Source organism: Mirounga angustirostris, unplaced genomic scaffold (genome assembly GCF_029215605.1).
Source record: "Mirounga angustirostris isolate CCGP_5_RB_7025 unplaced genomic scaffold, mMirAng1.0.hap1 SCAF_2, whole genome shotgun sequence".
Classification (NCBI taxonomy): Eukaryota; Metazoa; Chordata; class Mammalia; order Carnivora; family Phocidae; genus Mirounga; species Mirounga angustirostris.
Window position 1 is genome coordinate 143412741 of NW_026991710.1, and position 17832 is coordinate 143430572.

At 39.1% G+C, this 17832-nt stretch overlaps 2 protein-coding genes across 11 annotated transcripts in view; one reads left to right on the plus strand and one right to left on the minus strand.

Moving 5' to 3' along the window:
- PALLD (palladin, cytoskeletal associated protein) overlaps nt 1–17832 on the plus strand; it is a 426115-nt gene that overhangs the window by 395192 nt on the left and 13091 nt on the right. For 7 of the 8 annotated variants that reach the window (XM_045880160.3, XM_045880163.3, XM_064585259.1 and 4 more), the window contains 4 exons: nt 850–985; nt 3887–3985; nt 5994–6215; nt 10064–10213. In XM_045880160.3, coding sequence (XP_045736116.2) covers nt 850–985; nt 3887–3985; nt 5994–6215; nt 10064–10213 — 607 coding nt within the window. Of the gene's footprint in view, nt 1–849; nt 986–3886; nt 3986–4781; nt 4833–5993; nt 6216–10063; nt 10214–17832 lie in introns of all 8 variants that reach the window. The other variant, XM_045880159.3, reaches the window with a different exon arrangement.
- The window catches only part of CBR4 (carbonyl reductase 4), a 124875-nt gene that overhangs the window by 20606 nt on the left and 86437 nt on the right, over nt 1–17832 (minus strand). For 2 of the 3 annotated variants that reach the window (XR_010409628.1, XM_064585265.1), the window contains one exon: nt 6328–6602. Coding sequence is in view for 2 of the 3 variants with exons in the window: in XM_064585265.1 (XP_064441335.1) it covers nt 6499–6602 (104 nt within the window). In the remaining variant the exon portion in view is untranslated. Of the gene's footprint in view, nt 1–6327; nt 6603–17832 lie in introns of those variants that run through there. The other variant, XM_064585266.1, reaches the window with a different exon arrangement.

The following is a 17832-nucleotide window of genomic DNA, read 5'->3' on the forward strand; positions in this document are numbered from 1 at the left end:
GCAAATTGCTTAAGGCACCAACAAAAGTGATTGCCCACCCATCAAGCATCCGGTACCCAGTGACCCCTGGCTCACATGGCCCAGGGCATTGTTGCTGCCCTGGGAAAGAAAAGTTCTGAGGTGTCACTTACTTAAGAGCCCCAGGCTCTCCAGGAGGTTTAGGAGGCTTGGGGTGTTGGGGGGTACCAGGCATAGCAGGACCTGCAGACCTTCTAGGACCCTTTAGCATAAACTAGACCTTTTATAACATTGGCCTCCTCCTCTAATCAAATCAGGATAGAAGGGAAGATAACAAACAATATTTGCTTAGAATGAGCTAGACACTGTTGTTGAATAAATTGATTGCAAAGGATCAGAAGGACTGAACTTATGAAAGTATGAAAGAAATATGTTCTCTCTCAAATCTTCTCAATAGCCATCTATGGTATATATGTTTATACTTATTTATAGGAAATGTTGAGAAACTTGCCCAAAGTCACAAACCTAATACCAGGCAGAGCCAGATTTTAAACCCAGCTGTGATTACAAATCACATTGTGTTTTCACTTTACATTGCTGCCTCCCTGGGACTAAAACACAAGCCTTCCCTATTCTTGGCATTTCTCTAACCACTGAGACACACTCCCTAAAGTATGTCCACTTTCTCTGAAAACTGGTTCGAGTTAGTGTTACCCAAACAGCGAAACCGGCTTCCATGGTTCTTTCCATAATTAACTGGAATAGACAAAGCATTAGAGAAGAGTGGGCACTGACATTGACACATTGTACTGTCTTTGCTGGACTTGAATGTTTGACTTGGATTTATGTGCCTGACAAGTGACTCCACTGCCTTGTGCTTTTGTCCTGCAGGGGATTTCCAAAGAAGGCCAATAGAACTGCTAGAATAGCTTCTGATGAGGAGATTCAAGGCACAAAGGATGCTGTCATTCAAGACCTGGAACGAAAACTTCGCTTCAAGGAGGACCTCCTGAACAATGGCCAGCCGGTACACAGAGATGGATTTGGGGCCTGAACTTGGAATATTAGCTGCCCACGTCAGAGAGCTCTTCCTTCACTTTGGTTCTTGTACTTTGTCCACAAAGTTGATTTCATTACCCCTAAATCTGTGTTCTTCTTAGCATTATGGCCTGAATCTGGGGAAAAGGGAGAAAAGTGGAAAGGCTTCCCTCTACTTGGCCTCCACTCTTTCCTGCAGTCTTGGAGTGAAGTTAGCAAGTTGGAGATAAAGAGGAAGGGCTGATTTTAAGGTGGGGAGTAAAACAAATGAGGAATTGCAGCATTACAAAGAAAAGGGAACAAATCTGGGCTGGGTAGGAGGGGGAAGGTATGCTCTGGAATGATCTATATCTACCACAAGTACCAAAAGGAGAATGTGGATTCTCTGGCATGTACTCCTTCTACACGAAGACTATCTTTACTGAGGAAATGACCCCTGAAGTCCAGTACTGTTCTAGTAGACCATTACTAGATACTGATTCAGTAATCTGAAAGAGTAATGCTTGTTTCACAGTATTGTTCTGCTATCTGTACAGATCTGGTAAACAATATATGTGTAGAAGATGTTTTCACCATTGGACTTAAATGTTTCCTCACCAGTTGTTTCTCATTTTTTACTAACCCTTCCTCTTACTACATCCGAGTATTTTTAAGGGGACAGGAAGAACAAGTCTCACAAATAAGATTTCCCAGGTGAAGAAAAGGAGCCTTTGGTGGCTTTATTTTGGAATTATCACCAGAAAAATTGGTCCGGCTCTTAAGTAGAAGAAGAAAAGGGCCTCTTTGTATAAAAGCTTCCTCTCAGATATCTTTTTCAGAGTAGAAAGCACTCTATGTTAAATGTTTTCTAGGAATTTTAATTCTCACACATTGATAAATGAAAATGTGAGAACAGAGCATGTTTGATTGGAAAGGTGGAGGGTAGAGGAGGGGTGCTGAATGCTGCTTTTAATTATTAGGGCATCCTAATCTGAGTTCAGGAAGATTAAAATTCTAATGAGATCTTGTGTTGGTCATTCATTTCACTGAGAATAGAAGATTTTAACAAAGGGAAAATATTTTTCTCCCTGAAATAAGTAATTGCATGTGTAAATGTGCATACTCTGGAAGTTTCCCCTGGCTCTGTCAACTAAAGCCTTTGAAAGATTAAAACAAATACTTATGGGAACGCCAGCCAAGTAGAGGCATTTCTCCAGTTTTTTGGGGTTTTTTGGGTCTCTGTTTAAATATTCCTTATGGACTAAGATTCTCTTGGTTAAAGAGACTTAAGAAGTTGTTATAGCATACTATGTATATTATATGTTTATCGATCTGTTTAGCAGCAAACGACATTCACAACAAGTTCCATAGATTTCCACATTTGAGTTTAAAAGGACAACTTTTTCCTAGTGTTGCATATTATTCTGTTACTTATTTTTGGCTTCTGTGGACAGGGCTTGGACATCCACATGGCCTAGGGGTTTAGAAACAAAACTGAAGTAAATTTGGCTTTTACTGGTAGCAGGTGCATTCTGGCAAAGGACTAGGTATCAAATTGATATTTCTGCTTATAAGGAAAAGGGTGGACATTACTCCAGTCCTACCTTTGATGTTGATGCAGTTCTCCATGAAAACATTAGGAAGGCTTTTAAGAGAGCAGGTATTTAAAACTCTTTTTGAAAATGGAATTCAGTGATTCTTTAACAGATGTGAGAAAATTAATTTAAATAATAACATACTTGGACTGAGACAGTCCATGCACCAAACACCTACCTCGTCTTATCCCCACCCCTTCTTTAGTAAATGAAATAATACGAACTTTAGGACTGTTTGTCATTTGGCACTGACTTGTTTCACTTCCCGGTTTCAGCTGGGACTAGAACCAGCAATTACTGGAAATTGTAAATTTATTCAACATATTTTCCTGATTAGAGAGTTTCCAATAGAATTTGCATCTATGTTCAGAAGTTGGGAAGTTTACGGAAATAACTTCTGTATTTTTTTAAGATTCTGCCTTACTAATTATTCTCTATTTTGAATCAAACACTTGTTTATGGGACAGAGGGTCTCTGAAAGTTCTTCCCAGACCTGTAATTCTAAGGCATTTTAGAACCAAAACTCAAAGGCAGGAAACAGCCCAACAGACAGAACAAAAACACTGGCATTTCTTCTGTGTAAGAATGGCTCCACAAATATGTTTTGGCCAAATCTAGAGTCCTGGCTGCTAGATGCAAAAACGTTGCCACTTTGCCTGATGGGCAAGCAAGCAGTCCGCCTCTGAGCAGAATCTCAAATTATGGATATTAGCTTTGGCAAGTATCTTTAGCAGTCCTTTTGCTAATTCAGCCATGTGCGACCATTCTTTGTGGACCCTTACATTGGCCTACATTCACCTGCTACACAGCAGCCTAGGAAATGTCCGTAGAGCTGAGAACCCCAAGCAGAGGGGACCCCCGCTGCCCGCTGGTCTAAAACTTCCCTTACCAGAGGCTGGGAGCCCATTAGGCTGGTTTGAAGCTTGTGGATGGCTATGGAAAGAACATTTCCTTTTTTAAAAAAAAATTTTGCTATTTGAATATCTTTTTTCTCTGTATGTGTCATGAAGGATGAGGATATGACAGCTATTTTCTGTGTGGCTTCTGCCTTGTTTGGTTATTATATTCACCTTGAATTTGGGCTGTACCAGTTGGTGGCCCCCAACACTGGATTAAGCCACTAAGACCAGAAGGGGAGGTGACAGAACACCAGAAGGAAGGGAAAGAAACAGACCCCTTTTACATACAGGCATCTGAAGGTTGAGAGAAAATAGTTACAGAAAACACCAAAACTCATTTTTTAAAATTCCTTATCGTGAGGCAGTATGTAATTGTGAATTTTCTAACTTTGTAATTTTTGTGACTGCTTTGCTTAGAGGCTCACCTATGAAGAGAGAATGGCTCGTCGACTGCTAGGTGCTGACAGTGCAGCTGTCTTTAATATTCAGGAGCCAGAAGAGGAAACAGCTAATCAGGTACTGTGTTCCTCTGGACTAATTAGAAAAATATTAATTATTCTGTCCCCTCTCCCCATCCTCTTTATGGACACTGTTCTTGGGCTCAGTTCTGTGGGAAGTAGAGGGCAAGTCAAAGAAAAGCAGTATTAATATCACCAGTCAAGCTCATAGCTAATAATTAGTGAGCACATAGCGTGTGCCAGACAGGTGTGTTACGTGACTGGTAAGAGTTATTTCAGTCAGTGATACCTGTTCTTTTTATTTTCTTACTGATCAGTTTAGTCTCCTTTCAAGTATCGTTCTGATTTTCCCATCCTGTGCTTTAATGCAAAACCGTCTCTGGGGAGAAACATATTTTCACTGAAACTGTGTGAAATAGGTAGTGAATATTTCCAGTTATGTTCTTAACATCTAGTCAAAGTAAAATATCTGTGTATAGAAAAAATGATGTCTTTCTTTTCCTTCACATATACAGTTAGAAATCACTAATCAGCAGAAAACCTAAATTGCTATTTTTGTTCCCCCGCTGCCGCAAAAAAAAAGTCCCTTCACGGATTTGATGTAAGCTGTTTTATAATCTCCACTGCTTCTGCTTGGAGTTTCCAGATGTAGTCTCCAGATTAAAGAAAGCTTTTTAAAACGCTTAAAGGATCAAGTAAACTCTCATAGATGTTGAGAAATAGCTCTGCCTTCAGTATCTGAAGATTTTTCGGTGTTAAATATTGCTACCACAAAAATTTCACTTAAAACTAGAAATCTTGCTAGGTTCTTATTTCTATTATTAGTCTTCACTTCTTTTTTTCTACCATTACAGGAAATTGGGTCTCCTCATGCTTCTGTAGGGAGTCCTCTGGACGGTCAAAAGGTTAAGCTTTTCACCTTTCTTCTCCTTCCGGTCTTTCACTGTGTCTGTTTCTTGTGTTCTTCCTTGTTTACCTGTGTATCTATCTTGACTGCCACGTATTAATTACAAATACTATGACCAGTGTCTGTTTTAATATCAGATGAACAGAATTACTGTAGTGTGCTTTTTGTCATATATTACAAACTTGAATTTGATTCTGTCACCATTGAATACTCTGAACTGTAAATTGTTAAAAGTTTCTCATTTGTTACACCTTTCTGGGGGAAAACGCGCTGATTCTTAAACTGATTAATTTGATAGTAATTAAAACAAAACAACTGTATTTTTTGCAATTTTACTCATACTCTTATATTTCTTCCCTCAAGACAACAGTTTTTCAAAGGTGGGGTAGCTTCTTTATGAGAAAACCTAGTTAAAACATCTTTTATTTGTTACTAAAGACAGTATTTTATAATGGGCTGCCTTGTTTCCATTGTGCTTTTTGTAAGCAAGTGAACTGTAGGATCCCCCTTCATCACCATAGGATGTTGATGGCTACTCTGCTTTTGTCTTTTTAATCAGAATTTTGACTGGACTGTCAATTCCATTTTTCTTTTAAAGAGGGTGGAGAGTAGTTCCTACTAGCTGCAAAGCTGAGGAGGAGTTCAGAGGCTATGTGGCTGAGGATTATTAGGAGTGAAAAAAAATGCCATGTTTTCCGTTACCCGCTTGATGAAATGCTCTGTAACCCTGCAGCTGCTAGCCACGCACACTGTCACCTTTCTGAAGCGTGGCACTGCCCTGCACAGCTTTCACCTACAGAAAGAAACCGGTGTTCCATCGTGTTTTATTTTTATGAACAGTTTAGGAATACAAAGCTGTTGCCTTTTTCTTTCTTTCCCCACACCCCCCAAGAGAAGAGAGAAAGAAATTCATCTTCATAGTTTTTTGGGGGGAGGAGGATGATAAGACCTGAAGACAATTTGAAATATCATATATACTTACTTCCAGATGTTTTTTGTTTTATATGGAATTCAGTTGGGTTCAGACTTGTTTTTAAGTCTCTGGTAAAAAGATCACTGTCTTCTGAGTGCCTCATTGGAGAGGAGAATAAGACTCCTGAGACACGTGGGACCACACGGGACTGAGGTTGCTAACATGACCTTTTTCCGCCTGATACAGGAATACAAAGTCTCCAGCTGTGAACAGAGACTCATCAGTGAAATCGAGTACAGGCTAGAGAGGTCTCCTGTGGATGAATCGGGTGATGACATTCAGTATGGGGACGTGCCTGTGGAAAATGGAGTGGCACCGTTCTTTGAGATGAAGCTAAAACATTACAAGATCTTTGAGGGAATGCCTGTAACTTTCACATGCAGGGTGACTGGGAATCCAAAGCCAAAGGTAAGCTGAAAACATAGCTTTTTAAGAGTTCTGTTTTCTGTGGAAGTTTGGCTTCCAAAATACAGTGTGTATAATAGGAGGAAGAGATACAGACTACCTTTCTCAGGACCCATGATGTAAAATGTTCGAAGTACTATTTAAGTTCAGGGCCTTCCTCAGGAGGCATTAGAAACCAAAAAGAGTAGAAGAGTAGAGTTTGGGTTTGAAGAATAGAATAAGAGAATAACAATCGACAAGAGCTTTTCGTATACCTACAGCATTTACTCACGTGATGTTATCAGTGTCACTCCCAAATTGCAGGTGACAGAACTGAGCTCAGTGAGGTTTGATTAACTTGTCCAAGGTCAGGGAGCTGGTGAGCGGCCAGGCTTGAACACAAACCCCATGCTGTGTATCATAGAGAGAAGCAGTGCTTACCATGGATTATAAAAACTTCAGATCTTTCATCTACAAAACCAAAGCTTCCTGTATTTACAAAGGGGCTAGGGGCCAGAATACTGTTGAGAAAGGATATTCAGAGGAACTTCTGATACTCAAGAGGACTAGGCTGACCTAGATGGAAGCCCTCTTCCTACAGACACATGGAAACAGCTGGATAAAGAGTTGCCCAGTCTGTAAAGGGAGGCGAGAATAATTGCTCACTAGTCCAGAAAGCAATAAACAGAATTACACTTTTCCCTGGAACTTGGAAGAAAAGAATAAAAAAGATGCCCATGAGAAATGGAAACTCCACATTTAGACTTTCACATGATATGAAGCCAAAAGCTGCAAAATTAATATGAAATTTAGTCCAGGATGATTAAAATCCTTGTTTCTGGCAGACTCAAGCAAAAACTGCCCTAGAGAACACTCTCACAATTTGGGGCATATCAAACTTCGGTAGGTTAAGAGGGAGGAAGAAGAAATTCACAGTAAAAACTTACAAACCATATGGGAAACAACGATAAGGAGAATCAATAGCAAAAGAAACAAGAAAATAGAAACTCAAGTATTGCACACTATTGAACAGCCTTAAGCAAACTATAAAATAACTATGTTTAAAATGATTGAAACAATTTTAAAAGAAAGAGAATCTGGGGGCATCTGGGTGGCTCCGTGGGTTAAGTGTCTGCCTTCAGCTCAGGTCATGATCCCAGAATCCTACGATCGAATCCTGCGGCAGGCTTCCTGCTCAGTGGGGATTCTGCTTCTCCCTCTGCCCCTCACCCCACTCATGCTTGCTCACTCTCTCTCTCTCTCTCAAATAAATAAAATCTTTTTAAAAAATAAAAATAAAGAAATAAAAGAACTAGAAACTTAACAGGACAGTACCAAAGCCCAAGCAAATTCGTAAAATAAGCATATCGAAATGAAAAATACACTCACTGAAATTAAAAGCTTAACAGTGGTATCACAGAGAAAAAGCAAAGAAAACAGCCTTAAGTTTTCAAATGCATATCTACCTTCTAATAAGATGAGACTTTTATAATAATTGAGAAAACTTCTTTATTCTTGGCATAATTTGGATAATTGCTCTGTATTCACAAACATAACAAATTCATGTACTAAAAATAAATGTGCAGCTTATGAATGAAACTCAACAAGAAATTGTATGTTAAGCTTCCAAAATCTTCACAAAGATCCCTTGTTATTTTTAAATCTTACTCAAGGCTTAAGGTCATTAAGTTCTAAGATCACTAATTCTTGTTTTAAAGAACGCTATGTTCACCTGAAAGATGAGCTGTTGTGTTTAACATAACTCTGCTTTTCTAGTAGGAATTTAAATGTTTCACAACTTTAAGAGGCTTAATTTTTTAAGAATTTTTATTGTCTTCTTTCACCTTTGCTTCCTTCTTCCCCTTCCTCCCTCCTGTCCTCACTGTGGTTCTTTTTCTTCCACACATGGTATACAAATTACGTTAGGACTATTAAAGTACGGGATATTCATCATGTTTAAAAAAATACATCCTTTTTTTTGGTTATTTTTTTTTAATTGTATTCTGCCCTTGACATGCTTGTTCCATATGAAAACATGAGAAGATGGGAAAGAATTTCTAATTCACCCTGTTTTCATCTCTTGTACTCTCCCCTTCCCTCTGATTAGCAGTCTTGGTAAAATTGTTGGAACTACTTCCTAATTCTCATTTGAAAGTCGTATTCCAAGTACAATGAAGGTGAGAAGTATGATTAAAGGAAAGAAACAAGTCTGAAGACCTGGCATAGTGGCAAGAATGCAAAAGGAAGAAATTGTATACTAATCACAGCTTCTTTGTTCCATCAGAAAACATAAAACCACCAAGAAGAGAATGATAGTTATGAAGTATCATGCTTTATCTAATTTTTAGAACTGAGAGTTATGAGTCTAGTTGATCCATTTTTAGATTCTGGAGATTAATAATATAGTCTCTAAATTCAGAGCTAATTGAAAAAATAGGGGTTGGAAAAGTTTCAGCAGTCAGATCCCAATTATTCATGTGCTTATTTAGTGCTATACACTTCTAGCTGTTCCTTTCTTAAAATATAAGTTTCAAAGAGATTTTTCAGATTCAGAGGCTTTCATAGAGAGCTGAATTTGAGTGCCAGTTGTGGTCTCAATTTGCATATGGATTTACATTAAGGAAGAAGTTCATTTTAAAACCTGAAGGTTCTAAAGTAGGTTTCTTCTGTTAGGAATGAGCTAGGAATGCTTTAGGATGCCAGGAACAACAGCTGACAACAAAGAACTTGTTGCGGCTTTAGAAAGGGGGATTTGTTTAGTTCCCTAACCATTAAGTCTGGAGGTGGGTTGATGCAGGCATTGGTTCAGCATCTCAGTCATGTGAGGGCCGGTGGCCCTGTGATTCATCATTATGGCCCCATGTCTCCACTGTCAGAAATAATAACTAAATCATAGGGGATCCGCGGACCAGTGATTTTATTTAAAGATCAGGGAAGGTGGTAGGACCTGCGAAAGAGGTAGTTTGACCATTTTAAAATGTGTTATTTAGTCCAGATTTATTTTTAATTTATTCTTCACATTTAATTTTCTATCAAACCAAGTTAAAATATTATGGAAAATTATTGTAAGTTTAAATACTACTGTGTTTTCTTTAACAGTGGGGAGAGTGGACAAACTTTTTTTAAATTTTTTTTAAAGACTTTATTTATTTGACACAGAGAGAGAGAGCACAAGCAGAGGGAGAAGCAGGCTCCCTGCAGAGGAGGGAGCCCGATGCGGGACTCAATCCCAGGACCCCGGGATCCTGACCTGAGCCAAAGGCATCTGCTTAACCAGCTGAGCCACCTAGGTGCCCCCTTTGAGCATCTGCTCCTTGGCCCAGAGTTAAAGCAGTAGAGCTCACCCATCACCAATCCCTAACTGTTGCTCCTTCCTCACTGCCGTTTGGTCTAACACAATTCAGCGGAATGGTTAGAGTTCAACTGTTATTCTCTAAAATAACCTTTTTACCTTCTTCCCTTTGCTTTACAAGTAACACATTTTCCTTCAGTGCATTTCATTCAGTACATGTGAAAATAGAAGCAAAAAGAAAAATGCCTGTAGAGCCACCCCAGAACTAACCACTGTCCACGTTCAATATAGATCAGTCCATATAAATAATATGTAAAAAATATGTGAATAATGTGAATATTTATATACATTTTAAAATTTTTAAAAGATACATAATTTTTAAAAACTAAAATAGAACTAAACCTGTTTGTTACCTAGTTTTTTCACTCAAAAGTCAATTTCCTATTAAGATGTTCTGTTTAACATTTTAACATGGAAACTCCGATCAGCTCTGCAGGCCACACAGTTCGTATTTACCAATTCCCCTAATAGAGTAGTACTACACACATCCTTAATCTTCCGTCACTGTTTCCTCTCACAGATCTATTGGTTTAAAGATGGGAAGCAGATCTCTCCAAAGAATGATCACTACACCATTCAAAGAGATCTTGACGGGACCTGCTCTCTCCACACCACGGCCTCCACCCTAGATGATGACGGCAATTACACAATTATGGCTGCAAACCCTCAGGTAAAGATTAAGGGTATAGGTCTGGCTTCAGTTCTGTGCGTAGCACTTACAGGCATTTACTTGGAGAAAGGAACTGTTTAATTAAAAGGTGGAATCATTTCTTTGACTTGAAACTATCTCCCCAAATTCTACATCCATTTTGGTTCGGAGGATAGAAAAATTCTTTATTTCATTAGTATTTACTTATTCCATCAGGTGTTTTTCACATGAATAATTCCAGTGCAGATGTGTATTCGTCCTACAAATCTTAACCAGTGCCTGAAAGGTACATTTCTTATGCTGGTGGTGGGGTTGCAGTGGTGGCCAGAACAAAGTCCTGAGGTAGAAAATAAGCCAGTAAACACATACATAAATAATATCATTTCAGATAGGATTAAGTTCTTGAAGAAAAAAAAAGGAGAAAAGGATAGTGAGTGGCATACATAAATATGCTGTAGTAAAAAAATCCTCAAAAAGTAAAATATTTCAATTTAAAGAAATACATACACTTACTTAATTCAATGGAATTTAAGTATATAAATGTAGACAAATTATAATTTTGATAGCATCTATGTATGGCATTCAGGATTAGTTTCCATCCAAATGTGTTCTCTTGTTTTTGCCCTTAGATTTAGGGTCAAAAAATCAGCTGACTATTTAGAATTTAATAGGCAGCTACTGGGTATCAGGTTCCTAAGTCAAGCCTGCAAGTTCTTTTCTGAGTGTCAGGTATGTTTTAGGCACTGTGCTGGGTAGGAAGGATGCAAAAATGAGTAAGAAGTGATTTTGTACCTTCAGAGCTCAATGTATGACGGGGTAATTTTACAAAGTCAGCAGAAGTCACAGTTTCCATATTAAATATGCATTTTCTTGAGGTTCTAATTTTTCAATCAGTGAATAACATGACCGTCACCTTGAAAAAAGTCAAAAGCACAACTTTAACTAAAAGTTACATTGTAATACTTTGTGTTCATGTTTGGAGGATTTGAGGGGAAAAAAGTGGAACTTGCTTTTTTCTTATTATAATTTAAGTATGTTTCCTTGACTATTAACAAATTTCAATTTTCTGCCTATTAAAATAATAGTGGAGAACTCAGAAAAAATCCAGAATTTTTCTTCATGCTAGGTCCATTTATCCCTCTCTCCCCTAGAAAGGTTGAAATGTCTTATAAGAGGTTGAATTAACTGTGTTCCTTAAGCACTTGCCAGTCCTGGTCCTGATGTTAATTTTGAGGCATTTTTCCTAGTGAATGTTTTAAACCGTTATTGGAGTCTGTGGTTTTCTAGAACAAAGAACATAAATGTAAAATTGCAATTATGAGTCTGCTTCTAGTCTTCTTCAAATTACACTAATGTAGTTTTACATGTGGAAAATCGAAACGGGGAGGGACTCTCCTGGCCATGAGCAGAGTTGGAGACTACATGCCAGCCTCCAAGCATTAAACTACTGACAGGTTATGATGAAGTCACTAGATGAAGGAGGGCTGCTGAAGATCCCCTTGGGAACACAGAAGAGGAGGAAGGGAAAGAAATAAAAAAAATGAAATGACACAACAAAGACCAGAAATGCAGAATAGAATAGTGCTGGTGCTACTGAAAAGCCTAAGTGTACACGTGGAGTTCAGGGGTTAAGAGCATGAACTTTGGCATCAGACAGATCTGAGTTGAATTTCTGCCTCTGCCCCTCACCACTCATGTGACCTTTAGCAAGTCACCTAACCTCTCTTTCCTCTTCTATGAAACGAGAATAATCGTATGGATTTAAGTCATGCATTCCGTCTACGTGGCACGGAACAGGCTTTCAGTAAAAGCTCGTTATTGTCATTATTTTAATTCAGAGACACTAATAACCCTGTCTTAAAGCAGCAGCCCTGAAAGTGGGCGGAAGCCTGTGGAATTAGGGTGTAAAGGATGGTTCTGTTTCTAGATATTCCAGTCCTACTGCTGGAGCAAGCAAGTCAGTTTGGGATGGAGTTTCTCCCCAACATGTTGACGGTGTGTGGTCCTCTGACCTCCCGGCTTTTCCTTTTTACCACCCCCATGGGAAAGGAGTGCGCCAGGCAGCGGATGTGGCTTTGCCACAACTGCCACAGCTGTGGGCCTGGGCAGGGGGCGCCGTGGGGAGCCGTGGGCTCGCGACGGGCCGCACCCCCAGCACAGCTGACAGGAGCCACACATGAAGCTGGGAAGTTGCTCTGCTCCCAGCACACTTGGGGCCAAAGGAAGGCCCAAAAGAGAGCTGCCAAGGCCCTCGTTCCAGTCCCCAGTGAATTCAGGACACGTCCTGGATCCCAGGACACGTCCCAAAGTTAACCCTCTCCCATTCTTGGCCTCTACCCTTTGAAGAGAAGACAAAGAAAGAGAAGTGGACCAGTTTATGTCAGGTAGCCAAGAGCCCGGCCCAGAACAGAATATCCCATGTGATTTCAGCAAACAGGAGTATGACTGCTCTGGTCTGTCAGAGGCAGCAAAAGAGTCCAAGAACTCCAGAGGGCACAGAAACCAAAGCAGTTCCAAAACCTAGAATTCCAGCTGCCCCTCAAGGTTAGCTGATCCAGCCTGTATTCTAATTAAAGGGGGTAAGACTAAATTATGTCTCCTTTTCTACCTAAATGAGCAAAGGCAGGCACAGGAGGGGAAACTTGTGAAGAGAATCTGAGGAAATCCTAAAAGTGGGCATGTAGACCTCAGATGGAAATTGCTGTGAAAGAATTTTTATATTTAGGGTACTTGGTATTAATTGCTATTCCAAGTCTCAGCATGTTGCCTGGTTGATTTTAATTTCAAGAATAGAACTCCCGCTCTCTCCTGGCGTCTTCAGTAGCAGGTATGTGCAGATATACCAGATGTACGTTTTGTGAGCTATCACCTAGGAACTGGACAGACTTCACTACCCATTAGAAAGACAAAGAGGTATTTAAACCATGACAAACAGCAGACCATTTTTTTACTTAATCCTTGATATAGGTTATCCTTTGTTGCTTATAGGAATACCATAACAGAAATGTTTAACAGTTTTAATCTCTACTTTATGTTATTATATGTTAAGGTATTTTGCCATTCTTGTAATTTGTGAATTAAAACATGATTTGAGGAGCACCTGGATGGCTCAGGTCATGATCTCAGGGTCCTGGGATTGAGCCCCACATTGGGCTCCCTGCTCAGCGGGGAGCCTGCTTCTCCCCCCTTTGCCCCTCCCCCCACTAGTACTCGCTCATGCGCATGCGCGCCCTCTCCCTCTCTCATAAATAAAATCTTTAAAAAAAAACATGATTTAAAAGAAGCATGATATAAGGCACTGAGAAAATTTTGAAAAGTCAAAGCTGAATTTTTTTTTTTTAAAGTTTTATTTATTTTGACAGAGACACAGCGAGAGAGGGAACACAAGCAGGGGGAGTGGGAGAGGGAGAAGCAGGCTTCCCGCCGAGCAGGGAGCATGATGCGGGGCTCGATCCCAGGACCCTGGGATCATGACCTGCGCCGAAGGCAGACGCTTAAGGACTGAACCACCCAGACACCCCGAAAGCTGAATTTTTTAGGATACATTAATCCCAAAAGCATATAGTCAAAACTTAAGTTGATTCCCTGATTCCTCGATACCGTCTGGTTACCTTAAACTTTTTTCACACTTTAAATATATTTGGTTGAAAGGGAGACAACGACATCTGATTTTTCTGGTACACTGTAGTATACATGATGTGAAATAACCAAGGGAAAGAGGAAAAGGCTGGGGTGGAAAAATGAGCTCAGTAATGAAACACAGACGGCAGAGCTTCCCGGAGCAGTGGAAAGTAATCACAGAGAGCAGCCAAGGGAAAGGGTGAGAACCAAGGAAAGAGAGAAATACTAAAGTTCAGCAAAATATTTCATAGAATATTTTTCCACCTGGGTTCATCTTTGGGGAATAAGAAACACGTTAGATATTGTTGACTGCATCCAACTTCTACTTGGGATGAACACACAGCCCTAAACATCTACTGGACACTGTGTATCACACTCAGCGTGTGCTGCTCGGGCAATTCATGAGAGACCAAAGCAATCACATAGTTGAGTGAAACAATGAGTGATTATGCAGTGCTACACCAAACATGATGCCAAATGCGGATCACAAATGCAGTTTTAGACTCTAATCCTATCTTTAAGACACAACTAAATCTAAACATGAATGTTTCACTTTGTTTTGTTGTGTTGCTAAGTTACTCTGTGCTGCACTTGGAGTTTGGAAGGGCTGTTTTGCAACTTGATGTTTCCTCAATTGCATTATGTGTACAAGTGGCAAGCTTTTATAAAGACCCGTGTGCCACAGTTAAATTTCATAAGCTAGGAAATATAAATGTTATTTCCATATTATATATATATATATTTCCATATTATAATTTCCAATTATATTCCAAATATAATTGTTATTTCCATATAAATAATTGGCCTTGTGTGAGGCATAAATAATCTTTACAAGCTGGATGTTTAATACATAATCGCATTAAGAATTCAAACTTATTACTTGTTCTGTAGCTTTAAACTCTGTGGATTTGTTTGGAATAGAAAAGTAACACACAGCTGAATTAAATTTAAGAAGTGGGTTTGCTTGTGTTTTGTTTTAGCATTAGAAGGTTTCCTGGCTCATTTAAACATTCACTTCCATTATTCCTTCATGTGTTAATAATAAAGTCGATAGAAATGAGAAAGTTAAAAGCAAAGGCAACAAACAGCACTAATGTGCATCAGAGCCTAGAAGTCACGACGATTACTAGGGTTAACTGGCATATTAGTATGATTAAAATTTTGTATGACCTTCATAAATAAGACGTCCAAACTTAAAAATCTGAACTTTGAATTGTGTGTATGTTTTCAAAAGTGTTTCACTGAATTCTGGGGTTTTTTCCCCAAATAAAAATGTCAAAATTATACAACTTGTTAGTTTGGTTGCTTTCTAAATGCTCCTGGTCATTTATTGGTTAGTAATATATATATTTGGCCAATATCACTGTATTATCAAACTCATAATTCTGCCTCCTGAAGATCATGCCATTCCCTTTTATGTTCAGAAGTGAAACATGGTGTAGGAGTTAAAAAGGTGACAAATGGTGACATTCCTTTTTCTTAAATTTGGGTAAAGATATTCTGCGGCAGTATTTGTGTATATGTTTCTAAGCAGTAGCAGTAAAAATCTTGAAAACATTGTAGAAATGTGTAATCTTTAGAGAGTAGTATGCTAACCTCTTGACACTATTTTTTGGAGAGGGAAGAGGAGTCAGGGTTTATCTAAACTAAGCAGAGTCAAATGGTTAGAGTTGAGTAGGACATCTTTTATCTTACACCTCAAATGCAGCCATTACATAAATGAACATGTTGAATATACCAGTGTGCCTGGCACCTTTCAAGCAATAGCATACATTTTTCCTTTGGAGTAAATTATATCCTAATACAAAAGGAAAGAAAGAGAGGGACGGAGGGAGGAAGGAAAAAGGAAGGAAAGAAGGAAAGAAAACCCCACTGTATATGAAAAAAAATTGTTTTTAAAATAATTCTAAGGGATGCTTCATATCCATCTGGTCATTATTATAATTATATCCATATTCAGTGCTATAATGACTTAACATTTTGAGTGTTTACTATGTGCAAAACACAAGACTAAGTGCTTTACACCTATTAACTCATTTAATCTTCGTAAGAACCCACCATGCAAGATTGATTAACTATATGGTTCTATTTTATAGATAAGGAAGCTCACTTAGGAGGTTAAGTTACCTGTCTAATGTCACTCATTTATAAGGGACAGGCCTGGTTTATAAACCTAGACTGACTCCAGAGCTAAGGAGGGTCATACAAAGGTAACTAGGGCTCATTCCAGTGTTAAGAGCACTGAGGGAAGAAGTTGCTGCGGCTGAGGTCAAAGAGGTTGCTGCCTGTGTTCTCCTTTAGGATTTTGATGGACTCCTGTCTCACATTTAGGTCTTCCAACCATGAGGCATGGGGTGGCTGGGTGATAGACATTGGGGAGGCTATGTGCTACGGTGAGCACTGTGAATTGTGTAAGACTGATGAATCACAGACCTGTACCTCTGAAACAAATAATACATTATATGTTAAAAAAAGATAGTAGGAAGGGAAAAATGAAGGGGGGGAAATCAGAGGGGGAGACGAACCATGAGAGACTATGGACTCTGAGAAACAAACTGAGGGTTCTAGAGGGGAGGGGGATGGGAGGGTGGGTTAGCTTGATGATGGGTATTAAAGAGGCACGTTCTGCATGGAGCACTGGGTGTTATAGGCAAACAATGAATCATGGAACAGTACATCAAAACTAATGATGCTATGTATGGTGATTAACATAATTAAAAAATTAAAATTAAAAAAGGACTGAGAGGCAGGGGAGACCATCGTTAAAAGAGGCATTTGAAGGAATCAAAAAAAGGAGGTAAGGGCGTACTCACGCAAAGTATAACCACTTGGAGAAATTTATTGGAGTCTTTGAACAAAGGTGTCGGGACCCCTAAATATCATCTTGATGCATGTCTGTGCATACATAATGTCTAGAAAAACAATACCCGCAATGACTAATAGTGATAATTTATGATATCAAGATCTATTTGATATTTGGAAGATAAAGATCATCTTAGGTTGTGTCATTTAATCTTTACATCTGTGTGAGACAGATATATCGTGCCCTGGTTTTTACAGAAGAAGAAACAAAGCCTTGAACAAATATGGTTATTTGCCCAGTGTTAGGAAAGTCAAAACTCAAATCCAGGTTAGAGAAAATTTTTTTATCTGCTTCCCCAAATTCAAGGTTAAAGGCTGAATTTAACTTACATCTTTTTCTAACCACATAAATGATTAGTTGATGTTAACCTCCCTTGTGGATCCTCTGGGTTTTAAACCACAAGGAAGAGTCTATCCAAATTATATAGATCTATTTTAATCTATCCAGATTAAAATGATTTGCTTAAGTAGTGCAGCAAATAGTAAGGAAGCCATATCCCATATCACTACAATTTTGAAGCTGTGTAAAACAAAACATAAAATTCCCCTGCCTTTGGCCCCCAAAAGAATCATGGATCTAACATGTTCACTTGTTAAAGCAGCTGCGATGATGCATTAGTTGGGTAATTTTAACGGGGGTCTCCTAAGCAAGTCATGTCTAGATTTTTTGTAGCAGACATAGATTTGGAGGGGTTAGATGAAATTCATTTTCAGATTTCAGGCTAGCTTAGGGGGACTTCCAAGTTGTTTGCCAAGAGCTTAGCATGAGAGAATTTCCATCGTGTGGCCTGAACTTTAAATAGAACAAATCTGAGTTAGAAATAATCCCCCTCATAATGTTATCCACTTCATGTCTCCTTGGAAATTTTCAAGAAAGGCAGTGTTTAAATATCTCAATAGAAAATACTGTGACTGCTAGAGGAGGTTACATATCTAATGGGATAAGACTACTTCAGTTTTGTTTCTTTACGGCCCCCTCTTTCTATTTGATAGTTACCATCTGTCTGCATTACAGTACTATGTGTCTTTGCCTTTTCGGAGTGATCAAGGCCCCAAAGAAGTCCCGTCTGGGGGAGACCTGGATGGTCCCGCTGACTGGATTCCTGCCCTTCACCGAATCCTGCTATGGGAGTTTCTCTGTGTCCCCTCCACCACCG